General features: G+C 39.1%; 1 protein-coding gene and 1 long non-coding RNA gene across 2 annotated transcripts in view; both read right to left on the bottom strand.

Annotated features, from left to right (window-relative positions):
- Positions 1 to 49: 49 nt before the first annotated feature.
- The window catches only part of LOC146314810 (uncharacterized), a 29,566-nt gene continuing 2,404 nt past the window's right edge, over positions 50 to 27,211 (bottom strand). Inside the window, exons 2-7 of the mRNA XM_084737108.1 lie at positions 19,208 to 19,233; positions 17,455 to 17,646; positions 16,218 to 16,415; positions 8,834 to 9,036; positions 8,652 to 8,673; positions 50 to 752 (exon numbers count right to left, since the gene is read on the bottom strand). Coding sequence (XP_084593234.1) covers positions 724 to 752; positions 8,652 to 8,673; positions 8,834 to 9,036; positions 16,218 to 16,415; positions 17,455 to 17,646; positions 19,208 to 19,233 — 670 coding nt within the window. The 3' untranslated portion in view covers positions 50 to 723. The remainder of the gene's footprint in view (positions 753 to 8,651; positions 8,674 to 8,833; positions 9,037 to 16,217; positions 16,416 to 17,454; positions 17,647 to 19,207; positions 19,234 to 27,211) is intronic.
- Positions 10,617 to 12,198, bottom strand: LOC146314811 (uncharacterized). Its single transcript, XR_014771935.1, has 3 exons — positions 12,081 to 12,198; positions 10,796 to 10,998; positions 10,617 to 10,640 (listed from the first exon to the last, which is right to left on the bottom strand). It is a non-coding gene; the product is annotated as an uncharacterized LOC146314811 (long non-coding RNA).

Below are 27,211 nucleotides of genomic sequence, written 5' to 3'. Positions count from 1 at the left end.
GTTTCATCTTGTTTCTGACTCACTTGGTCGTGTTTCTCTGTTCTTACAGCTGGTAAACCAGTAATCCTGGTGGTGATGCATCACACCTTCAATCCTGATCATATCGTAGCTGACAGCAGAAGACAGGTGGACAAAGACACCGTCCATCTCACTGTGGACTGTCTCTTCTATGAGGACAAACTTCTGACCAGTAAACGCAATGATATCGCATGGAGTAAAATTCAGAAGTTTCTTAGAGTTCCTGTTTTCCCGGTAATGACTTGATTTATTGATCTGATACAATCACAGAATAGATGTGGAGTTCACTGATATTGTGATATTAAGAGATAAAGGGTTGCTGTGGTCCATGTCAGTGTTGCAGATTCATTATAAATGACTATTGTTGCTCATGTTCTTTTCTTTTTTTGTCTTTTGTTCTCTCAGGACTCCACCGGGCAGAGCTTCGCCTCCATCTGTCTGTCGTTCGTGTCCATCTGTTGGTGGTTCATCTCCATCTTGTGGTGGCTCGTCTTCAACTGTGGGAGTTTTTTAATCTCTAAGTGCTTCTCAGTGATCTACAACCGCTTCCCCGTCATCCGCCAGCTTCTCCCCCATCTGGCAGAACATCATCATGTGTAAGTGTGACTCTGATCATGAACTTCAGACTTAAGATCAGATTATTATTGCTCTGTTTTTTTTTTATTTCAGGGTTGACTAACCATCGGATGGTGATTCTTTGTATTGTTATAATGGTGGTGTTGGCAGTTTGGTCACTGTGGATAAACAGAAAAAAAAGAGATTAGGAGAAATAAAACTAAGTCCAAAGGAACATAATAACAGTTGGCAATATCATCACAATTAATAATTATGTCTTAAAGGGACAAATATGCTTTGTACTGTGATGCATGTGTGTCCTCATCTGCAGCAGTGTAGTAACTGAAGGATTAATATTGTTACTATTGTAGTTAAGTTGTGACAGCTGAGCTTTTTGATCATGAATTTGATCAAATCATACAAATGGCACCAAGAATTAATGGAATAAGAATGTGAACAGACGGATAGGGAGACCAGAGGGACATGTGCGAGCAGGGAGTTAGCTCTTTTAGCTTTTTTATTCTAATAAAGACACTAAATAAACTCACAAAATGTCAAGAAATGAAATATTCTCACACATTTTCCTTAAACAGAAAAATATTACCATATTTAGTTTATTTTATTGCACTAAGACTCATTGTAAAACTAATTCAAACTCAAGAGAAACAAAATAAAACTCACCCAAACCATCTCACTTCATCTTTCCATGTCTCCAACAATCACAGACTCTGGTTTGGCTGAAATTAACCTTTAATTCACAGAGTTAGATGCGAAAATATTCTGACTCAACACAATGCTTAGGTTCATTGCTAATTGGCTAACTAGCTAATGGCAGCTACAGCAAAGAGTCTAGTGAGCATCAGTTAGCGGTGACGCTGGTGGTTTGGAGTGACCCTCGACAGGTTGCCATATCTTACACTCTGCTCCTTTAAAGGGATAGGTTGATATTTTTTGACAAGTCTATATTAAAATAATACAAAACATGAGTTTTTGGTTTCTGTAACTGTTTCTGTGGTCTGTACAAAACAAATCTCTTACTTTAGAGAATGCAAAGTGATTGGGGACAAATTCATTAAATGAGAATATAAAGGTGTGGTAAAGACCCCAGTGTTTATGCTTTTGACATGTAATTTTTGTGGCATGTTCATGTTTAAATGTTTGTGTTGTAGACAAGAGTATTAGCAAGTTTTAAATGAAGACGAAACATCTGTAAAATGATGATTGTTCCTGCTTTGTGCTCATTAAAGTATGAGTATTTTGTTTTTCCTTCATGAAGAATAAATAAAAATTGAAGCTACTTCATCATATTTGTGTATTGTCTTTGTAAATTATAAATTCTTAAAGAATAAAGTATTGAAGCATTAGGCCAGGCCTACTCACTTCGTGGCCCGTGGACTGAATCTGGCCTTTTAACAAACTCAATCTGGTCCTTTGATCATTTATAAATATTAAAGAAAATATAACTGTGATTTTATTCAAATAACCTGCTAACAGTCTAAGTTCATGGGTGTTTATTAGAAGATCATTGTTTTATTAGTAGGCTAATTAACATGACCTCCACATACATTGTCTTTAGTTGAAACAAACTGACTGAACAAACAAACTGAAGCAGTTGTTGATCACTTGCGCCCCCTAGTGGCTGGTTAAGAAGAGTGAGAAGTCAGCTGTCTGTGGACGTATAAAACAGTCAAAAAATAGAATTACTGTCTCACAGTTGTTTGTCTCCACCAACCAGTCAGGTTACAGTTTACATCCATGTCTGTCCAGACTCATAATCTATGTAGTGAAGACCGCGGCAAAATGTCCACAATGTCTGGAGGAAGTGAAAGCAGAGTCATTCCTGAAGACTGGGTCTGAACCCACAGGTGGGTCACAGGACGGTTTATTTCAGTTCTCAAATAGAAAAAAGTCTTTGGAAGAAAGTCTGCAAATTTAAGATTCATATCTGCTGTACACCTTTTATAAAACATTTGAAATGTGTTTATTGTTAAAGTGATGAGAGGAAAAAACAAGAGCCTGTTAGTTTTGTCTAAATCCACTTATTTTGTCTCATTTAGGCTAAAATGTCCCGTGTTGTTTTCCTGATAAGAGTAAATAAAAACAGTGAAATGACCTGTTAACTCAGTCTAAATGAATTTATTTCTTATTTCTTAAGTGTGCATATGTTTTCAATAAAGTGTCAGGATGATATAGAGTGATGAGGACATGGCAGTTAAAATAAAATGAACTCTTTCCAGAATTTATTGATTAGGTGATTGTGACTTGAGTTACACCATTGTAATCCTTCATTAAACGTAGGTTTGTTTGTTTGTTGCCAAAAAACACAAATTTGTATTTAATATCTTTTTCATTTACTTTCACTCTTAAAATCCTGACAACAGCCTGAGTTAAATCTTTTTAAAATAAGAGTTACTGTGCTTAACAAGAGAGATAATAAATAAGCTAATTCACAATCACATTTATATATTTTCTTTCATATTTTTTAAACGATCAAAGGATAAGACTGAAGTTGTTTAAAGGTCAGACTCAGGCCAGAATTTATAATTTACAAAAACAATACACAAATATGATAAAATAACTGCAATTTTTTGTTTATTATTCATGAAGAAAACACATAAGACGTTAATGAGCATAAAACAGCAAATATCAGCTTTTTACAAAGGTGTATGATCTTCATTTAAACTTTGTTAACATTCATGTTTACAACACACACATTTAAACATGCACATGCCACAAAAATTACATCTCAAAAGCACAAATAGTGGGGTTGTTACTGCACCTTACTAATCTCATTAAATTCATTTGTCCCCAATCGCTTGCATTAAAATCTTTTTAGGAAGAGATTTGTTTGGGACAAACAAAAAAAATTATGTCTTCATTGTTTTAAGACAGACTTGAAAAAAAAGAGATGAACTTATCCCTTTAAACGAGCAACATGTAGATAGATGGATATGACAGCAGCTGCTCACTAGACTCTAACTACCGTTAGCTAGTTAGAAAAATAGACCTTCTGACTTCAAGTGTTTCTCTCTTGTATTGCACCAAGACTAGCTTAACTGACTTGTTAACTCACCCAAACCATCTTGGTTCGTCTTTCCACGACTCCAACAATCACCAGCTTTGGTTTGGCTGAAATAAACCTTTAAATCATCGAGCCAGATGTGAAAATATTCTGACTCTACACAGAGCTTAGGTTCATGGCTGTTTAGCACGGAAAATATGTATGACAATATTTAATTTCTTGACATTTTGTTGGTTTATTTAGTTTATTTATTAGGACAAAAAGTGCTAAAAGATTTAACTCATTGCTCTCGTCACAAACTCTAACAAGAATGAATGGAATCAAGGCTCCGTTCCATTCAGGTCAGGTGATGACACAACAGACTGATATTGAAACAAAACTATTATAAATAAAGAATAAATTTATTTTAAATTACATTTCAGTGATCTCATATTTTATGTAATTTATTTCAATTTTTGTAGATTTTGATTGTATTGTATGTTTTTAAATTAATTATTACTATTATTTTTTTTTAATATTCCTGACATTCCTCTGCATACCACTAGATGGCGTTTGTGTACCACCAGTAGTTACAATATTAATCCTTCATTTACCACAGTTTTGTCCCATCAAGACGTAACTATCAATTGTGATGACAGTGCAGACTGCCATTATGTTCCATTTGACTTTGCAGTGTATGTTAGTACAATCCTCAGACATCTTCTTTTTTCTGTTTCTCTGTGTTGGTAATCATTGGAACAATGACTGTCCGTCCCACCAGTATAACAATACCAACAGTAATCAGCTTCCAATGTTTTTACACTTTAAATTAAAGAAAAACAGAGCAGTGAGTCTTTTGGTATAATTTACAGCTCAACAGTGAAGTTTAAAGATAGACTGATAATCTGATTTAAAGTCTGAAGTTCATGATCAGAGTCACACACAAGACGAAAAAAAAAAATATGATCAATAATAGTTAGTTATAACAAATCTGCAACACTGACATGGACCACAGCAGCCCTTTATCTCTTAATATCACAGTATCAGATCAGAAAATCAAGTCATTACAGAGGAAGCAGGAACTCCAAGAAACTTCTGAATTTCACTGTGGTCAGAGTGCAGAAGTCTGCACTCGTAGAAGAGACAGTCCACAGTGAGACGGACGTTGTGGTTGTCCACCTGTCTTCTGCTGTCAGCTACAAAATAATCAGGATTGAAGGTGTGATGCATCACCACCAGGACTGCAGGTTTACCAGCTGTAAGAACAGAGAAACACGACCAAGTGAGTCAGAAACAGGATGAACCTGATTTTTTTTTTTTTGTTTTCTGATGGTGAGAAGATTGTCTTGTCACCAAATAAATCACTTGTTTGTATTTGTGGACATGTTATTATGTTATCTATCACATTCACTAACCAACCTGTCAGGGAGAGTCTTTGTCAAATCAGACATGTTGACTCTCCTGGTCTGAGTGGCTTTAAAACATCTTTTACAGACGAGCTTTGTGGTGTCTGTGAAGTTGCCCTGCCTGTCGACTGTGCAATGAAGTAATGCCATATTTAAATTCTGTGTATCTGCTTTATCAACAAACCGTGGACAGTCTGCAAAACTACCATCTGTATTGTTAGCAGCCACAGCTCTTCTTCTGCTCACCATAAAAGTAGGAAAATGTTTTGCACGCCCACAATGTCTGGAGGAAGTGAAAGCAGAGACTGCGCTGTCACATGTGGAGCAATAAGACCGTTATAAAACCGCTTTCAGACATTGAGTATCCTAACTAATAAAAGGTGGGATTGTATTATTTTTAACAGCTGGGTACTGCAGTACCTTTCTAGTATCAGTATACTGTGCAACACTAAGAGTCAGTATTTATCCTCCTTAGTGTAGGGCTCAGCAACACCAGCAACAACAGCTATTTTAGACTGAAAATAACTTCAAAGAACTGCCAATTCTTAAAAATAACAGAATAAAATGAAAAATAAAGTAAAGGTGCAGTCACAACCTGCACAAAAACTAACAGTATGAGAAGTATTTTTCATACCAAAATAAGTCATGTTCATGTGATTGGTCAAATTTGCCAAACAATGACTGAAGACATTTCCTACCTGGAATATTCTGCAGGGCCGTTCCAACTTGTGATGCAGTGGGACAGAAAACCAGAAGGTAGTCACTGTCGTCAGGAGAAGACACCTCAGCGTGACCAATTCCACGAATCATCTCAACAATTGTTTCATGAGCCCCATTAGTTCTTCCTGCCATGATGACATAGAACTTTTTCCACGGTCCTAAAGACAAAAAAATGTTTGAATTTTGTAGAAACACACCATCAGATCCCGATGAAGGAAAATATTGATGAAAAAAGATCTCAGCATAAATTGAAAAACATCCCTGTTCTACTTTCATAAAGAAGTTCAACTTATGATTGATTATAGCATCTAAAAAATGACTCTAATGATGTAAGTTGTTGTGTCAGTAGAGATGTTGAATATAAATGAACAAATGTTCAAACCACAGATATACAGTGTGTTACCTCCTGGTTCAAAGCTACTGTCTGTACATGAAAGACACAGAAACAGAAGCACTGACTCTGTTGCAGACAGCTGGTCACTGGTTTTATTCTAACCTGCTGACTTCATTCAGATTAATGAGAATGTGTGTTTGTTCAGGCTGCTTTAAAGGATTTTAATCAAACTGGTGTGGTTTTTGCATTAAATAAAAAGCTGAAGTAGTACTAAATTCATCTGCTGATCCTGGGCACTATAAAGTAAGTGTAAATCTGTGCCGACCTCACTCTGACCTTATGTAAACAAAGTCATGCCCATGACCCAAGGAGGCGGAACTTCCCGCACTATAAAAACAGGGTCAACCTCCAGCTCATCCTTCCATCCATCCATCAACTTTCTTGCCCCAGAGACCAGGTACAGGTAGGAGATTGATTAAGTCTTATAAAACCATATCTCAAATCGTCGCCCAGGTGGTGCAGTTGCCTTGTGTTCCTGTGAATTGTGTGGTTTTATTGGTTTGCTGCTCTCTATAGCATTACGTTTCTGCATGATAGAGCTGTGCTACTAGTGTACTGTAGCCTTTGTTAGCCTAAAGTTAGCATGCTGGCATACCAGCTATCCACAGTGTTTGTGGTGAGTTTTGTTTGTTTCTGTTCGCGTGTCTTTCAGGTTTTTCCAACTGTGAAACATAGTGAACACACAGTATACTTTCATTGTTGTGTCTGGTAACACTCACAAGACTGATGTGGTGATTTCCCTCACAGATCAAGCCAGAGGAGGTGCTTAAAAAGCACCCGCCCCCTGCTACTCCAGCGGAGGCTAGCAACTCTGATCTACAACTGCAGATTCTTACTGCTCTCCAAGCTTTGTCTGAGAGGATGGACAGGTGTGAGGCTCATCAGGCCTCTTCATCATCCTCGCTACCCCCTGGGCAGGATTGTGCTCCTCCTCTGCTGGAGAGGATGCCACCGATGATGCAGACGTGCTTTATCTTTATGTTTCCCGCTTTGTCTGATGGTGTTTATTGATCAGAAGGAGGAAGCCACTCAGTAGAGATTGGACTGGGAGACATGCTGCCAGTAGAAACAGGCTATAGCGTCATGGACAGCACTGGAGGTGGCCTGGGTTTCTGCTAACCCTGACTGCCTCAGGAAAGAGTGTCCTAAAATGGACTGCCTGATTTTGTGCTCATTTAATGCTGCCACATGTGGCAGTCTACATTTCATGTGTGTTGAACACGACGACTGACATTCTGTCCAGATCGGGACCTCTCCCAGGAGAGTGGCGGTTATACCCAGATAAAGTGGCCCACATTTGGGCATAATATGGGGTAGCCCAGGTAGATCTTATTGCGTCCAGGGAACGGGTTATGGGTCAGGGGGGCAGTCTGGGGCTAGATGCTCAGTCACAAGACCAATAGTCTTATTATATGCTTTTCCCTCTCTCGCTCTGATTCCACTAGTCCTCCAGATAGTTCATGGGTTTATACCTTGGCCATTTCAGCGTTCCATGGAGGAACTGATGACCTGCCAGTGGACTGGCATGCCTTAGTGTTTTGGTTTCTGAAGGGAGTCCGTTGGTAGTGTCCAGGCCACACCTTGCGGGCACCGAGCTGGGACTTGCCTCTTGTGGTTAAGTCTCTCACCAGGGCTCCCCACTGCTGATGCAGACTTGAAAGCTCTGACTCACAAAACGACTTTCCTTCTGGTTTTCTGCTCTGCTAAATGGGTTGGGGAACTGTGTGCACTCCCTGTTAGTGATGACTGTTTTTGGTGGAGGGCAGATGGCTCAGGGGTGTCCCTTTGGCCTAGTCCTGCATTTTTACCAAGGGTGCTTAATCCCCAGACAATTAATCAGGTACTTGAGTTGGATCAATTTCAGCCATCTTCCTCTTCTGAGGCAGAACATGAGGAGGTGCTCACCCTGTGTCCTGTTTGGGCATTGCATACCTATGTATCTCGTACTCAGCCCCTACGGAGGTCTCATTCTCAGCTTTTTGTCTGTTATGGGAAGGCAAAACTGGGGTCACCACTTTCTAAGCAGAGCTTATCGAATTGGCTGGTTGATGTCATTTCCCGTGCTCATGTGAACCAGGGTTTTCTGGGTCCCACAGGGATACAAAACCCACTCAAGTACAAGTGTGGCCACTTGTACCCATGGGAGACAATTGTGCCACAGCGCCATAGTCTACACCATGCACGTTTGCAAAATTTTACAGACAAAACATACATATGAAAATAGATACGTACATTTCAACAATTCTACCGACTTCTTTTTAAAGTCTACCTGGACTTTGCATATTTATTAATGCTAACTTGACTGTGGTGCCTTGAAGGTGCAAGTGTTTTTTAAAAAAAACTGAAGTGAACTTGGTGAGATCGACCCTCAGAGGGCTGATGGAGCGAGTCAACAACAAGGTGTATATCACTCCCAATTTGGGTGCAAAAAATATGTATTTAACTGTTTTTCCAGGGACAATGTCATCTGGTATCAATTTCAGATCAATAATGAAGTTTAAAGATAGACTGATAATCTGACCTAAAGTCTGAAGATCATACCCAGAGTCACACTTACCTCCTAAAGCAGGGAGAGAAACCTGAGAGGAAAAAAAAAAGAATATGAGCAACAATAGTCATTTATAATGAATCTGCAACACTGACATGGACCACAGCAACCCTTTATCTCTTAATATCACAATATCAGTGAACTCCACATCTATTCTGTGATTGTATCAGATCAGTAAATCAAGTCATTACCGGGAAATCAGGAAGTTGGACAACCCTCTGAATTTCACTCCATGCGATATCATTGCGGTTACTGGTCAGAAGTTTGTCCTCGTGGAAGAGACAGTCTACAGTGAGACAGACGTTGGGGTTGTCCACCTGTCTTCTGCTGTTAGCTATGACATGATGAGGATTGGAGGTGTGATGCATCACCACCAGGACTGCAGGTTTACCAGCTGTAAGAACAGAGAAACACGACCAAGTGAGTCAGAAACAAGATGAAACTGATTATTTTTGTTTTTTACTCCATGTGGTTCCACACATTTCTCATTTCAACTTCAACTTTATTTATCACGGTGCAACTGGTTTTACAGCCAGACAGATAAAGACAATAAACTAGAAGAGATCACTCAGTAGAGCGCAGGTTCCCATCAGGCAACAGATGGTGAAGCACCTACTGCAATGACACCACAACTGTCAGAGATTTACATTAACATGACGTCCACATATGTTGTCTTTAGTTGAAACAAGATTTCAAACTGAAGCAGTTGTTGATCACTTGCGCCTCCTAGTGGCTGGTTCAAAAGAGTGAGAAATACATCAAACCCTTAATTTGCTCATCAAACTCTGATGGTGAGAAGATTTTCTCGTCACCAAATAAATCACTTGTTTGTATTTGTGGGCATGTAATTATGTTATCTATCACGACGGTCTGCAAGTCTAGCATCTGTCACGTTAGCAGTATTGTCTCTTGTTCTGCTCACCGTGAAAGTAGAAAAACACCCACAAGGGTACTGCAATACCTTTCTAGTATCAGTATACTGTGCAACACTAAGAGTCAGTATTTATCCTCCTTAGTGTAGGGCTCAGCAACACCAGCAACAACAGCAACAACAGCTATTTTAGACTGAAAATAACTTCAAAGAACTGCCAATTCTTAAAAATAACAGAATAAAATGAAACATAAAATAAAAGTCCACTCATAACCTGTACAAAAACTAACTTTATGAGAAGTATTTTTCATACCAAAATAAGTCATGTTCATGTGATTGGTCAAATTGGCCAAACAATGACTGAAGACATTTCACACCTGGAATATTCTGCAGGGCCTTGGTGATGTCTGCTCCAACTTGTGACGCAACACGACAGAAAACCAGAAGGTAGTCACTGTCCTTAGTAGGAGACACCTGAGTGTGACCAACTCGACCAATCCTCTGAACAATGGTTTCATGGGCCCCATTAATTCTTCCTGCCACGATGACATGGAACTTTTTCCCCGACGCTTAAGACAAAAGAATATCTGAGTCATTATTGAGCTGACAGAGTTTTGCTTTCACATTCGAACTTATGTGAACAACATACATACCTAACTTACATACATTCAAAACAGACAAAACAGACATATGAAAGTAGATATGTCCATTTCAAAAGATGCTACCAACTTCTACTTAAAGTCTACCTGGACTCTGCATATTTATTAATGCTAACTTGACTGTGGTGCCTCGCAGATGCAAAACTTGATGAGTTTCATTGCTCGTTCAACACGCCTTTGCTGAATCTCCGCCACCATCAAAAGTGTTTTTCCGAAAAGTATGAAGTGAACTTGGTGAGATCGACCCTCAGAGGGCTGATGGAACGAGCCAACAACAAGGTGTATATCACCCACAATGCATTACTGTCATGCATTTGATGCAAAAAAATATATGTATTTAATTGTTTTCCAGGGACAATGTCATCTGGTATAATTTACAGCTCAATAGTGAAGTTGAAAGACAGACTGATAATCTGATCTGAGTTCATGATCAGAGTTGCACTTACCTCCTGAAGGAGGGACAGAGACCTGAGAGAAAAAAAACAAGAAAAAGAAAAGAACATGATCAACAATAGTTGGTTATAATGAATCTGCAACACTTATATGGACCACAGCAACCCTTTATCTCTTAGTACTCGACTTCTATTCTGTGATTGTATCAGATCAATAAATCAAGTCATTACCGAGAAAACAGGAACTCTAAGAAACTTCTGAATTTTACTCCATGCGTTATCATTGCGTTTACTGGTCAGAAGTTTGTCCTCGTGGAAGAGACAGTCCACAGTGAGATGGACGTTGTCTTTGTCCACCTGTCTTCTGCTGTCAGCTAAGACATGATCAGGATTGAAGGTGTGATGCATCACCACCAGGATTACTGGTTTACCAGCTGTAAGAACAGAGAAACACGACCAAGTGAGTCAGAAACAAGATGAAACTGATTATTTTTGTTTTTTACTCCATGTGGTTCCACACATTTCTCATTTCAACTTCAACTTTATTTATCACGGTGCAACTGGTTTTACAGCCAGACAGATAAAGACAATAAACTAGAAGAGATCACTCAGTAGAGCGCAGGTTCCCATCAGGCAACAGATGGTGAAGCACCTACTGCAATGACACCACAACTGTCAGAGATTTACATCAACATGACGTCCACATATGTTGTCTTTAGCTGAAACAAGATTTCAAACTGAAGCAGTTGTTGATCACTTGCGCCTCCTAGTGGCTGGTTCAAAAGAGTGAGAAATACATCAAACCTTTAATTTGCGCATCAAACTCTGATGGTGAGAAGATTTTCTTGTCACCAAATAAATAACTTGTTTGTATTTGTGGACATGTTATTATGTTATCTATCACATTCACTAACCAACCTGTCAGGGAGAGTCTTTGTCAAATCAGACATGTTGACTCTCCTGGTCTGAGTGGCTTTAAAACATCTTTTACAGACGAGCTTTGTGGTGTCTGTGAAGTTGCCCTGCCTGTCGACTGTGCAATGAAGTAATGCAATAATTCGCTCTGTGCGTCTGATTTATCAACAAGCTGTGGACGGTCTGCGAGTCTAGCATCTTTAACGTTCGTTCTGCTCACTGTGAAAGTAGGAAAATGTTTGTCACACCCACAATGCCTGGATAAAGTATCGTAATTAATAAAAGGTGGGATCGTGTCATTTTTATCAGCTGGGTTCTGCAGTACCTTTCTAGTATCAGTATACTGTGTAACACTAAGAGTCAGTATTTATCCTCCTTAGTTTAGGGCTCAGCAACACCAGCAACAACAGCTATTTTAGACTGAAAATAACTTCAAAGAACTGCCAATTCTTAAAAATAACTGAATAAAATGAAACAAAGTAAAAGTCCAGTCACAACCTGTACAAAAACTAACAGTATGAGAAGTATTTTTCATACCAAAATAAGTCATGTTCATGTGATTGGTCAAATTGGCCAAACAATGACTGAAGACATTTCACACCTGGAATATCCTGCAGGGCCTCACTGATGTCTGCTCCAACTTGTGACGCAACACGACAGAAAACCAGAAGGTAGTCACTGTCCTCAGGAGATAACACCTCAGTGTGACTGGCACGAAGAGACTCAACAATGGTTTCATGAGCCCCATTAGTTCTTCCTGCCACGATGACATAGAAATTTTTCCATGATGCTTAAGACAAAAGAAAACTTTAGTCATTATTGAGCTGACAGAGTTTTGTGGAAACACACCATCAGATCCAGATGAAGGAAAATATTGATGAAAAATTATTTCAGCATAAATTGAAAAACATCCCTGTTCTACTTTCATAAAGAAGTTCAACTTATGATTGATTATAGCATCTAAAAAATGACTCTAATGATGTAAGTTGTTGTGTCAGTAGAGATGTTGAATATAAATGAACAAATGTTCAAACCACAGATATACAGTGTGTTACCTCCTGGTTCAAAGCTACTGTCTGTACATGAAAGACACAGAAACAGAAGCACTGACTCTGTTGCAGACAGCTGGTCACTGGTTTTATTCTAACCTGCTGACTTCATTCAGATTAATGAGAATGTGTGTTTGTTCAGGCTGCTTTAAAAGACTTTAATCAAACTCTGGTGTGATTTTGTGTGAAAAGCTTAAGTAGAATTAAATCCATCTGCTGATCCTGGACACTGTGGAAGTATAATTATACAAGCTTGTTTGGTAAGAATGTGGTTTTGTGTCTTTTTGCTCTGTTTTTGGTCTCCACCTACATTTGAGGAAAAACAAAGCAATGCTATCATTCATTTGGAGTCTGTTTACCATTTCTGTCACACCCTCTTTTAGTTCTGTATTTGGTCTCCACCAACTCTTAAAGGAAATATTTGGTTCTTTAGCTGTTAAAAGTTCACCAGCTAGTCTCTAATTTTGTCTGTCTGCTGTTTGGTGTTGGGTAGATGGCACACAGCAGGTTTATCAGAGCATTATCCATGAAAACAGCTGCTTGTTGTGGCCGAACAGCCTGTTTTCACTCCCAACACATGAAATAGGGGACCTTGGTCACTGTCCCTCAAACTATGAGACTGTAGGAACCCCTTCAGTGTCTCTGCTGGAGGCGTCCCTCTGGCATTATGTTTTAATGAGCCGTCAGAGTCAGGTGACGTCGTATAAAGAGTGAGAAAGACCACGTATGATTTGATCAAACAAACAGTATAAAACCAATATTCAACACTGAGTATTTTTAAGATGTTATGTAAGTTAAGTTACTTACGTAAGTTGAAGAGTCTACCATTGACAAGCATTAATTGGCAGAATATGACAGAAACTGAACATAATCTTAAGTCTCTTCTTTCGTTTTCATTCATGTTTTTAGTGTATAATCACCTAAAACTAAGAATAGGTGGGTTTTCATTAGATTGATCCATTTATATCTATGAAGTCAGCCGTGTTGCACCGTCATGTTTCTACAGTAGCAAGAACAGACAAACCAAACACTGGATCGAGATACATTTTGAGCTAGACGGCACTAAATCCTGAACACTGGTCCTTTAAATTAGGTGATATACCATTAGGTTGCCGAGACGAGCTGAGAGAGGAGAAACCCTGGCGGACGGCCAACAACCTCTGCCAGAACTGAGAGAAAAAAAGACAAAAAAAGAAAAGAATATGATCAACAATAGTTGGTTATAATGAATCTGCAACACTGACATGGACAACCCTTTATCTCTTAGTACTCGACTTCTATTCTGTGATTGTATCAGATCAATAAATCAAGTCATTACCGAGAAAACAGGAACGCTAAGAAACTTCTGAATTTCACTCCATGCGTTATCATTGCGTTTACTGGTCAGAAGTTTGTCCTCATAGAAGAGACAGTCCAAAGTGAGACGGACGTTGTCTTTGTCCACCTGTCTTCTGCTGTCAGGTATAATATGATCAGGATTGAAGGTGTGATGCATCACCACCAGGATTACTGGTTTACCACCTGTAAGAACAGAGAAACACGACCAAGTGAGTCAGAAACAAGATGAAACTGATTATTTTTGTTTTTTACTCCATGTGGTTCCACACATTTCTCATTTCAACTTCAACTTTATTTATCACGGTGCAACTGGTTTTACAGCCAGACAGATAAAGACAATAAAGTAGAAGAGGTCACTCAGTAGAGCGCAGGTTCCCATCAGGCAACAGATGGTGAAGCACCTACTGCAATGACACCACAACTGTCAGAGATTTACATTAACATGAGCAGCTGCACGGCGTGTTCAAGGTCAGACAACACTGGAATAAGAGTTAACATGTGTTCTTGTGTCATTCTTTCTTTGTTGGTTGGTCTATTGGCTCTTTCCTGGCTAAGCTAAAAATCACATTAAGCTCCAAAAAAAAAATCAGCTGATTAATAAACAAGGCGGCAGTAGGTAGCAAAATGTCACCCAAATTGAACAAACAAAACAAACAAAATGTGATGGATGAGGAAATGGAAGAAATCAGGAGATCACGGTCCTTTCTGAGTGAGGAGTTAAGCAAAGTCTCCAACCGACAGACCAAACACATCGAACTGATGGATGAGGTGAAGCACCGCAAAACAATCATCAAGGAAGAATATATGAAAATAAACGACATGGAGTAAAGGAGTGAAAATCTTGAGCGGGAGGAACTGTAGGGTCCTGATACGGCTGAACGGACCTCCTGAGAGCGCAAAAGTGCTGATGGTGAGAGAATTAAAAGAGCTTGAAAATATAGATAAAGTCTACTTTTGCGCCAGCACAGGAGAGATAATGAAGAGGATCCTTGTGGACTTCATGCAGACCCATGTGGGTGCATATGTGTTGTTTCTTGATAAAAACTAATGAACTATGATGGACCATACCATATCGGATATAGATTTTTCCTTGCCATTCGATGAACTAGATGACTATGAATTCGAATTAGATGATGGCGGGATTGAAACTGTGGATTACAATCATGCTGCAAAGAACTATGAGGAGCTGAACCTGAAAACCAACATAAAACAAAGATGTACAACTGCAACAGCGGCTAACTTATGGAATAATCTTGAAAATGATCTAAAAACATGTAGTACAATAAATACATTTAAAAAAAATACTTAAAAGCAGGATGATCAACTTATATAAATTAGAACTATGAGCTGTGGTACCTTCTATGCTGAAGAGATTGCATTGGGTAATATGAGCTGTTTTGTAAAAGGGTAGGTGAAATAAGCTACGCTTCAGCCTACACCTTTTTGGTCTTGAATGTCTATTAAATGCCCTCTTTAGTTACTTATTTTTTTGTTTATTTTGATGTGCTTATTCTTGTTTTCTTTTTTTTTTTTCTTGGACCTTGTCTAGCTGCTGTATTTATTTATTGAGATGTTATTTCCGTTGCGCAATGAGGTGTTGTGTCAAACCAAAGACTGAAATAAACAAACCACAAACTTACTGCAGAAATACTGATATTTTAAACAGTTTTAAAGTTTGTTCACAGATTTTCATTTAGGCTATATGATCTCATTTACACATGAGACTCATAATAAGATGTTAACACCACTGTAATGTCTCCTCTCTGTCTCTGCTGTTACTATATTGAGTAAAACTATCAGGATTTTTTTAAACTAACAGCACTCTACAAATGTTGCATTAATTAAATCAAAATGTAAAGATTCACACATTGCATTGTCTTGTATCGCATCATATCGTATCATGACAGAACTGAATCGTCGGCCATTTAAAGATTTATAACGACATATTACGACATATCGTATCGCTGTCACATGTGGAGCAATACAGCTCTGATAAAAACGCTGTCAGTCATAAAGAATTGTAACTATTAAAAGATGGGATCATATCGTTTTAACAGCTGGATACTGCAGTACCTTTCTAGTATCAGTATACTGTGCAACACTAAGAGTCAGTATTTATCCTCCTTAGTGTAGGGCTCAGCAACACCAGCAACAACAGCTATTTTAGACTGAAAATAACTTCAAAGAACTGCCAATTCTTAAACATAACAGAATAAAATGAAAAACAAAATAAAAGTCCAGTCACAACCTGTACAAAAACTAACAGTATGAGAAGTATTTTTCATACCAAAATAAGTCATGTTCATGTGATTGGTCAAATTGGCCGAACAATGACCGAAGACATTTCCTACCTGGAATATTCTGCAGGGCCTCGCTGATGTCTGTTCCAACTTGCCAACTTGACGCAACACGACAGAAAACCAGAAGAAAGTCACTGTCCTCAGGAGAAAACACCTGAGTGTGACCAACTCCACGAAACTTCTGAACAATGGTTTCATGAGCCCCATTAGTTCTTCCTGTCACGATGACATAGAACCTTTTCCCTGATGCTAAAGACAAAAGAGTTTTGTGTAAACACACCATCTCCCCCTCCAAATAACCATACATTAGACTCTGCTTCAAAATTTAAAACTGCTCTTAAACTAGCTTTGACGTCTTTGTCAGAATCTCATCTTTATTTTGTTTTTAATCTTAATTTTAAATGATTTCTGCTGTATGTTTTTCTACTGTTGTTGCTGATTGTATGCTTTCTATGATGTATTATCTATGCTGTTGTCATTACCTGATGTAAGGAGACCTTGAGTATCATGAAAGGCGCCGTCAAATAAAACGAATCATTATAATTATTATTCATAACATCACTTGCAGCCCCTAGTGTCTGGTTAAAAAGAGCGAGAGGTAAGCCAAACCCTTAAATCACTTGTTCATCTTTGTATTTGTGGACATGTTATTATGTTATCTATCACATTCACTAACCAACCTGTCAGGGAGAGTCTTTGTCAAATCAGACATGTTGACTCTCCTGGTCTGAGTGGCTTTAAAACATCTTTTACAGACGAGCTTTGTGGTGTCTGTGAAGTTGCCCTGCCTGTCGACTGTGCAAATGAAATAATGCCATATTTCGCTCTGTGCATCTGCGGTCTGCAAGTCTAGCATCTTTAACGTTCGTTCTGCTCACTGTGAAAGTAGGAAAATGTTTTGCACGCCTCCAATGTCTGGAGGAAGTGAAAGCAGAGACGCCACTGTCACATGTGGAGCAATACAGCTCTTGTAAAAACACTGTCAGTCATAAAGTATTGTAACTAATAAAAGGTGGGATTGTGTCGTTTTTAACAGCTGGGTACTGCAGTACCTTTCTAGTATCAGTATACTGTGCAACACTAAGAGTCAGTATTTATCCTCCTTAGTGTAGGGCTCAGCAACACCAGCAACAACAGCTATTTTAGACTGAAAATAACTTCAAAGAACTGCCAATTCTTAAAAATAACAGAATAAAATGAAAAATAAAGTAAAGGTGCAGTCACAACCTGCACAAAAACTAACAGTATGAGAAGTATTTTTCATACCAAAATAAGTCATGTTTCCTACCTGGAATATCCTGCAGGGCCTCGCTGATGTCTGTTCCAACTTGTGATGCACCGGGACAGAAAATCAGAAGGTAGTCACTGTCCTCAGGAGAAAACACCTGAGTGTGACCAACTCCACGAAGCCACTCAACAATGGTTTCAGGGGCCCCATTAGTTGTTCCTGCCACGATGACATAGAAGTTTTCCCCTGATGCTAAAGACAAAAGAATATTTGAGTCATTATTGAGCTGACAGAGTTTTTGAAAAACATCCCTGTTCTACTTTCATAAAGAAGTTCAACTTATGATTGATTATAGCATCTAAAAAAATTACTGTCTGTACATGAAAGACACAGAAACAGAAGCACTGACTCTGTTGCAGACAGCTGGTCACTGGTTTTATTCTAACGTGCTGACTTCATTCAGATTAATGAGAATGTGTGTTTGTTTAGGCTGCATTAAAAGATTTTAATCAAACTCTGGTGTGTTTTTTTCATTAAATAAAAAGCTAAAGTAGTATTAAATTCATCTGCTGATCCTAGGCACTGTGGAAGTATATTTATACAAGATTGTTTGGGAATCCGGAGGCCAAGTCAACGCCTCAAACTTGTTATGCTCCTCAAACCATTCCTGAACCATTTTTGTTCTGTGGCAAGACGCCAAGAACCAGCAGAACACTGCTCAAAGCATCACACTGCCTCTGCTGGCATGTCTTCTTCCCATAGTGCATCCTGGTGCCATGTGTTCCCCTGGTAACTGATGTACATGCACCCAGCCATCCACGTGATGTAAAAGAAAACGTGATTCATCAGACCAGGCCACCTTCTTCCATTGTTTTGTGGTCCAGTTCTGATGCTCACATGCACATTGTTGCCGCTTTTGGCGGTGCACAGGGGTCAGCATGGGCACCCTGACTCGTCCATACACAACAAACTCTGATACACTGTGTGTTCTGACACCTTTCTATCAGAACCAGCATCAATTTCTTCAGCAGTTTGAGCAACAGTAGTTTGTCTGTTGGATCAGATCACACAGGCCAGTCTTTGCTCAACACGTGCATCAGTGAGCCTCGGCCGCCCATGACCCTGTCGCCGGTTCACCACTGTTCCTTCCTTGGACCACTTTTGGTAGATACAGACCACTGCAGATCAGGAACATCCCACAAGAACTACAGTTTTGGAGATGCTCTGACCCAGTCGTCTAGCTATGCATATCAATAAGAAAAAACAATCTTGTGTTACAAGATCAATAAGCCGTAGCAATAATAGTTCTGATGATCATGATACTGATCACAAACAGACATTTCTAAATCAGAAGCAGAAGTCACTTCTTGCCTCACTGAAATGAGTCTGCAGGTGTTTCTCATGATGCTCAGCTACAACTGATAGTTTGGGCTCAAAGTGAACGAGGGTGAGTGTGTTTCAGTACAATCCAACACTCCTCCCCTCACCCTCTGCTCTCCAAGTGTCCTCTGTGAGACACATGAATGAGAGGAAGTGGAACTCAGGAAACACAGAGGGGTACCTACAGCTTCACTGTTTGAAGCGTAGCGGCCATATTTGAAAGACACACAAACTGAAAGTCAGTTGGTTCATCACTGAGACAATCATAACATGTTGTCAGTTGATCTGATTATGATATAAAAATATTAGTAGAAGCAGCTTAAAATGTTATCTAATCATTAAATGTAGTTTACTCTCTTTAATGCTGAAGTACTGCAGTGTTTACAGAGAAACATGTTGTCAGTTTATGAAAGAAGTAAACATGTTTCCTCACCTGGTGCCACTTCCTGGTCCATGTCTCTGTGGAGGAGATAAAGAAACTTTAGTCAACATCATTTAACAAATTAAACAGAGCTGAACAAGCAGCATATGTGTGTGTGTGTGTGTGTGTGTGTGTGTGTGTGTGTGTGTGTGTGTCACAAACTGCTTTGTCACAGCTGCTCTGCTCGAGCTTGTACTCAGTAAGACACAAATAAAAAATACCTTGGAGGTCTATAACTAATATTAATCTGATGCATGGTTGAGAGTCAGCAGTTCACAGCCTCGCAGGTATTATTCACAACATGCAAACTTACGACATCGACTGGTAGTTCGTCTGAAGTATCTCTGCTGTTTCTTGCAAACACTCAAACGTCTCCTCCCTGTAAGTCTGAATACTTTCACTTTTGTTTTGACAGGATTCGTGTTCTCAAGTTGACCACTAGAGGAAGTGAAGAGACAAAACAGTAAACTGTCAGAGTTCAGCCAGAGATCAGATATGAACACAGCAGGAGGAAGGAGAAACTGCAGAGCACATTTATACAACATTTGTACAGCGACACTACAGTTACTATGTGTTGATTTGACATCACAGAAACAGTGTGTCAGTGTCGCCTTCACACTGAGGGTGGAGGGAGTCTGAGCACATGACAGGACAGCTTTAACTCTGGACTAAACCTGATTTTAAGTGTTAATTTGCTCAAAGTGTTGGATATTTTTAAAAAAACAACACACCTTCATTTTTAGAGAAAGAAACAGAGAACAACTTCTGCTCATACTGACTTTATGAAAGTACACAGCATATTTAAAATGTGTATAATGTTAAAGTGGTGAGAGGAAAAAACAAGAGCCTGTTAATTTTATCTAGATGCACTTATTTGGTCTCATTTGGGCTGAAATGAGCCGTGTTGTTTTCCTGATAAGAGTAAATAAAAATAAATGAGCTGTTAACTCAGTCTAAATGAATCTATGAGTAAAGTTTTAACATGTACATATGTTTTCAATAGTGTCTTTTGGGGACTCAATGCTGTTCCCATGCAAAAAGTATGAAATACGAGGTTATGTTAAGTGCAGACATGAAGAATGCTTACACAAAAACATACATTGTACATGCCTCATTTAACATGACAGAAAGAAAATAATTAGAGAGACAGAACAAGAGGTAGAAAAACTCCAAAACTACAGTGAACACATAGTTGAAGTGGTCCCACATTTCATAACAGGTTCTGTACTGGATGCATCAGTTTAGTCAAGCATATCGATTGTGTTTAGTTTAGTTAGGTACTAAGTTTCATCATAAGCCACGTATAATCATACAGGCACAGCTTTTTCTCTTACAGGTGAACATACGACTTCAAAACAGAACAGGACAGCTGAAGCCTCGCCAATCAAAATCACACAAACTTTTTGTCTGACACATTAGCAAACAGAAAGAATAAACTTTTTGCCTCGTTTTTCCCGATTCTCCAGAAGTGTCTGTACATACCTTCACCCGGTGTCCTTTTCAAAACAGACCTGATGAATTCACCTGGTAACGTCAAGATGTCCACGTCGAGTCCCTGGATGATGACAGTATTTTTAACAGCTGGGAGACATAATCTGATGTTGTTCCCCTTTTCTGATTTAAACTCAAAATGATGCCGGAGTTTCCATCCAGGAAAAGGCATTTCTCTTTGATGAAGGACCTCAGCTGACATTATGTTTACACGCGGATCGCCGCTGCTCGTTTCACGTGTTGATTTGTTGTGGTGTTGTGTCGTAAAGTGTCGTAAAGTGTCGCAATGCGTGCGCACTGTTCATGTGTCTGCTGCAGTGTTTGATTTTAAAACGTAATCCTACAAAGTAATCCCAGTTTTTATCAAATATACCGGTAATCTGATTACATAGTACAGTCTGTACTGTAACGGATTACAGGTACCTTTTTTGTGTCCTAATTACGTAACGCCGTTACATGTAATCCGTTACTCCCCAAGCCTGATAATAAAGTTATACTACACGCCATATAACCTGGATTTTAAACACCAAGGAGCGTAACATATTTTCCAAACCGACGTCCCGTCTGACGTGTTTTGTCAAACATGGAGTCAACATTCTTTTAACTTAAACAACAACAACAACAACAACAACAACAACAACAACATCTACGAACACGTTGTGACGTCATCCCGCACCATTCCAGAACGCGATGACGTAACGTTCCTTTGATGACGTATCATCAGAGCTGACAGCCAGGGCATATATAGCACAAACTCTCAACAGACCAAAGGCGTTGTTTCAGCAGGACTCCAGTTACACACGTAAGAAATATTTATCTCTTTTCAACTCACACTATTCGTAGACATGACAGGTTACCTTTTGGATCCAGATCTCAGCCGCTGCGCAGACTTGAACAGTCTGTTAAATGAAACTCAGCAAGAGAACCAAAGGCAGGTAAGCACTGGACCCGTGATTCGCATGAGTCGCTCTGGCAGCAAGAAGCTTGAATTTTGTCGTCTGGATCTCTCCATGTCTCCACGTATCTGCCCCGATATCCCTGACCCAGTGGGGACAGAAATACAGGATTTGCAACTATCTGTCATCATGACCATAGACACAGTTGAATTTGCCTTGGTATTTTGGATCTTCGGTTGTACTTCTTTTCGCTTCCTTTCCAAGACGGTAGCTAAAATTGCTGCTCGTTTTTTCAAGTCCATGAGATTGGTTCCTGGATTTTCCTGGACAAATAAAGAATTGCTACTGATTTTTCCAAGAGCAGAGACGGAATTGCACTTGTATTTTTTTGAAGTAGACCAACAATTGGAGCTGTTTTTAACGGAACCAGAGCAAGAAATGTGGCTGGTTTTTACAGGCCCAGAAGAAAGACTGAAGCTGTTTTTTCCACAGTCTGGAAAAGAAGTGCTGCTGACTTTTCCAATACCCACAGAAGCAATATTTATATTTCTTCCACAATCGCAGAAAATATTGATTCTGTACAGTACAAGAATTGTTTATGGTGCCAGTGTTTCTGAGACCACAGAATTTTGTGAACCTGTTTCCATCACAGTTGCTCGAAAAACTGAAATAGTTTTTTCAAGGGCCCAAACGAGAACTACTGGTGTTTTTCACCAGGACACGCAAAGCGACGCAGCCGATTTTCACATAATCGGAGAAGATATCGATACTGACTTCAACCAGGAGCAAGGCTCTTATTTTTCCAGACTACAAGCAATAATTGCAGACACCATTACCGCAGCCAGAGAAAAAATTCAAAATGGAATTAATCGATGGACAGGTCTGCTTGAAAATGTCCTCAGACCTTTCATCTCAGAAAAAACTGCAGATATTTATTCCACGATAAGAACCGTGGCTTCAGATGTTTTTTCCATGATAAGAACAAGAACTGTACATGTTTGTGACAGTATAAGAGAGAGAATTGCTTCATTTTTTTCCAGGACAAGGCCAGAATCACTGCTCATTTTTCCAGTGGCAGAAGCAGAACTGCTGCTGCTTTTTTCAGGATTAAATCAAGATTTGCGGTTTGTTTTACCACAACCAGAACAAGAAGTGTGGCTGTTTTATCTAGGCCCAGAGCAGGGATTGAAGCTGCTTTTGCCGCAGTCTGGGCAAGAAATCCAGTTGATTCTTCAAGAACCAGTGGAAGAATTGATACTTATTCTTCCAAACTCTGTGCAAGCATTGTCACTGACATTTCCAGAACTCAATACAAAGATCAGAGCAAGATGGACAACTGTGTCTTCCCCATTCTACAGAGGAAATACTGTTGCTTTACCCCACACCACAGCAAAAACTACTGCTGTTATTTCCAGGAACGAAGTAGACGTTACTGCTGTTTGCAAGACCGGAGAAACAACTACAGCTTATTTTTCCACGACCAGAGAAGATACATACAGTGGAGATGCTTATGACCTCGATCCAGAGCACGCTCCACCTCCTTTGAGTCTGTTTGAGTGTGTCGTGACATCTACTCAGACACTCTTCGGGTATGTTGCAGGTGTTTTTTCCAGGACCAAAACTAACATGGCACAAGTGTTTCAACAAAGGATTCAACCTTTCTTCAGCAGTGTCTCAGCTATGTTTGGACAACATTAATTATAGCTGATTTCAGGCCCATCACATGTCATGCATGTCATCATTTATACCATCATCATAAGGTGACACTGACATAGTGATTTCCCCCCTGTTCCCGTCACGTTTTCTCCGGGTGCTCCGGTTTTCCAAAAAAAATTTCAGCTATGTTTGGACAACATTAATTATAGCTGATTTCAGGCCCATCACATGTCATTACATGTCATCATTTATACCATCATCATAAGGTGACACTGACGTAGTGAGTTTTTCACTCAGTGATGACGGGTGAATCGCAGCCTGTTGATGCGTCTCTGACAATGTTGGAGATGATATTTTAGGTGCACTTAGAAAAACAACCAAACAAAGTTTTACTCAAGTACCAAGTCCTCAGCACTTTTATGCAAAGTCTTTGCTTTTACTTGTACTTAAGACGTAAAAGCACACCTTTCTATCAGAACCAGCATCAATTTCTTCAGCACTTTGAGCAACAGTAGTTTGTCTGTTGGATCAGATCACACAGGCCAGTCTTTGCTCCCCACGTGCATCAGTGAGCCTCGGCCGCCCATGACCCTGTCGCCGGTTCACCACTGTTCCTTCCTTGGACCACTTTTGGTAGATACAGACCACTGCAGATCAGGAACATCCCACAAGAACTACAGTTTTGGAGATGCTCTGACCCAGTCGTCTAGCTATGCATATCAATAAGAAAAAAACAATCTTGTGTTACGAGATCAATAAGCCGAAGCAATAATAGTTCTGATGATCATGATACAGATCATAAACAGACATTTCTAAATCAGAAGCAGAAGTCACTTCTTGCCTCACTGAAATGAGTCTGCAGGTGTTTCTCATGATGCTCAGCTACAACTGATAGTTTGGGCTCAAAGTGAACGAGGGTGAGTGTGTTTCAGTACAATCCAACATACATGTCATCTTTTATACCATCATCATAAGGTGACACTGACGTAGTGATTTCCCCCCTGTTCCCGTCACGTTTTCTCCGGGTGCTCCGGTTTTCCAAAAAAAATCTCAGCTATGTTTGGACAACATTAATTATAGCTGATTTCAGGCCCATCACATGTCATTACATGTCATCATTTATACCATCATCATAAGGTGACACTGACGTAGTGATTTCCCCCCTGTTCCCATCACGTTTTCTCCGGGTGCTCCGGTTTTCCAAAAAAAGATTTAATAAATAAATAAAGGCTCAAATAATCATTAAAAATAAGTATTGATGTGCGTGTCATTCTTTTAAAGTTGGCTCATTACTTTTATACAAATGGTTTCTGTTTCCAGAATTTATTAATGCCACACACTTCATGTTTTGCATCAGTATTCATGGTTACGCAGGTTACTTTTATGTCTTGTTGCTTTGGTGGAGATAACAGCTTGTTGACAAGAGGACAAGCGTCTCCTCCACTTTCATTTATTCTGATCTTCTTTGTTGGTTTGAAACGAATTTTGTCTTGAAGGTTTAAACAAAAAATAAAGCAGTTGATTCACTTAATTGGGGAATCATTTAAACTAAATATCGGGAAATAAAGGAAAAAAGGGTTTTAATTGGTATAAGTCTCTTTTAAGTCAGTGCTGAACTTTGTATCTGTTTGGATGCTGGCAGATGTGAGGAAGTTAATGGGAGCCTATCAGGGCTGCAGAGGAACAAGCTGCTCACACTCAGTGATGACGGGTGAATCGCAGCCTGTTGATGCGTCTCTGACAATGTTGGAGATGATATTTTAGGTGCACTTAGAAAAACAACCAAACAAAGTTTTACTCAAGTACCAAGTCCTCAGCACTTTTATGCAAAGGTGGAAGTGAGTAATTACAGATATTCAAATTACTGTAATAAAGTAGTTTTCTGGGGTACTTGTACTTTTATGAGTAGATTTTCAAGTCTTTGCCTTTACTTGTACTTTACAATACTTTTACAATACTTTATTCTTTAAGAATTTATAATTTACAAAGACAATACACAAATATGATGAAGTAACTTCAACTTGTTTATTCTTCATGAAGGAGAAAGACAACACTGATGAACACAAAGCAGGAACAATAATCATTTTACAGATGTTTCGTCTTCATTTAAAACTTGCTAATACTCTTGTCTACAAAACAAACATTTAAACATGAACATGCCACAAAAATTACATGTCAAAAGCATAAACACTGGGGTCTTTACCACACCTTTATATTCTCATTTAATGAATTTGTCCCCAATCACTTTGCATTCTCTAAAGTAAGAGATTTGTTTTGTACAGACCAGAGAAACAGTTACAGCAACCAGTTAAACTGAAGTTTTTCCTCGCCACTGTTGCCAAGTGTTTGCTCATGGTGGGAAACAACTCTTAATAAGTTTGTCCAGACTCATATAATGTCTGGAGTGAAGACTCTGAATGAATTAAATATGGAACTTACCACCATATTGACCCGTAAGTTTGAATAAATGTGATAAAAAGGTAATAAGAATATTATACATATACATGTATGATGTATGTATGTTGAAAATAAAACCAAGCTTTGACGTTAGTTAAAAAATACTATTGGAGACCTGAAAAATCATGGAAAATTAGCATTAGGAAACATTTTGCTAACATTAGCTAGCCAGTTAAGTAGTGTTTTGCTGACATTAGATAACTTAAGTAGTGACTTTTCAGGAAAAGGAGGTTGTTTTCATTCCCAACTCATCAAATATGGACGTCAGGATCCTCGGTGACTCATACAGACACACACGTTACTCTTTAGCAGCTGAAAGATTCACACCAGGAGAGAAATGTAGAACGGACCAAAGTTAAATGAACATGACCCATGTAGTGGAAATAAACATGAACATCTTCCATTAATTTTTGTGATTCAGATAAAATATTCATGGTCAAAAAGCTCAGCTTATATTATAATGTTAATTCTTCCATTACGACGTTTTTGCAGATGAGGACACATGCATCACAGTACAAGGCACATTTGTCCCTTGGAGACATGATTATTAATTGTGATCATGCAGCAGACTGCTGTTATCTTCTGTCGGACTTAGTTGTGTTGGTGAGTACAATCCTGACACACCATCTTTTTTCTGGCTCACCACAATGGGGATAATTATAATGAGCACTATTGCCAACAGTATAAGAGCAATTATGATGATCCATTTCCGACGGTTGTCAGACACTAAAATAAAAAAAAGAAACACAGAGCAGTGAGTCATCTGGTATCATTTACAGTTCAATAGTGAAGTTTAAAGATAGACTGATAGTCCGATCTAAAGTCTTAGTTCATGATCAGAGTCATACTTACATCCTAAAGGAGGTGCAGAGACCTGAGAGAAGAAAAGACAAAAAAAGACAAGAACATGATCAGCAATAGTCAATTATAATGAATCTGCAACACTGACATGGACCACAGCAACCCTTTATCTCTTAATATCACAATATCAGTGAACTCCACATCTATTCTGTGATTGTATCAGATCAATAAATCAAGTCATTACCGGGAAAACAGGAACTCCAAGAAACTTCTGAATTTCACTCCATGCGATATCATTGCGGTTACTGGTCAGAAGGCTGCCCTCATAGAAGAGACAGTCCACAGTGAGACAGACGTTGTCTTTGTCCACCTGTCTTCTGCTGTCAGCTACGATATGATCAGGCTTGAAGGTGTGATGCATCACCACCAGGATTACTGGTTTACCAGCTGTAAGAACAGAGAAACACGACCAAGTGAGTCAGAAACAAGATGAAACTGATTACTTTTGTTTTTTACTCAATGTGGTTCCACACATTTCTCATTTCAACTTCAACTTTATAACAGATGGTGAAGCACCTACTGCAACGACACCACAACTGTCAGAGATTTACATTAACATGACGTCCACATATGTTGTCTTTAGTTGAAACAAGATTTCAAACTGAAGCAGTTGTTGATCACTTGCGCCTCCTAGTGGCTGGTTCAAAAGAGTGAG

The sequence above is a fragment of the Lutjanus erythropterus genome, chromosome 15 (genome assembly GCF_056507025.1).
Source record: "Lutjanus erythropterus isolate fLutEry1 chromosome 15, fLutEry1.hap2, whole genome shotgun sequence".
Classification (NCBI taxonomy): Eukaryota; Metazoa; Chordata; class Actinopteri; order Lutjaniformes; family Lutjanidae; genus Lutjanus; species Lutjanus erythropterus.
This window is presented reverse-complemented; position numbering and strand designations above follow the sequence as displayed.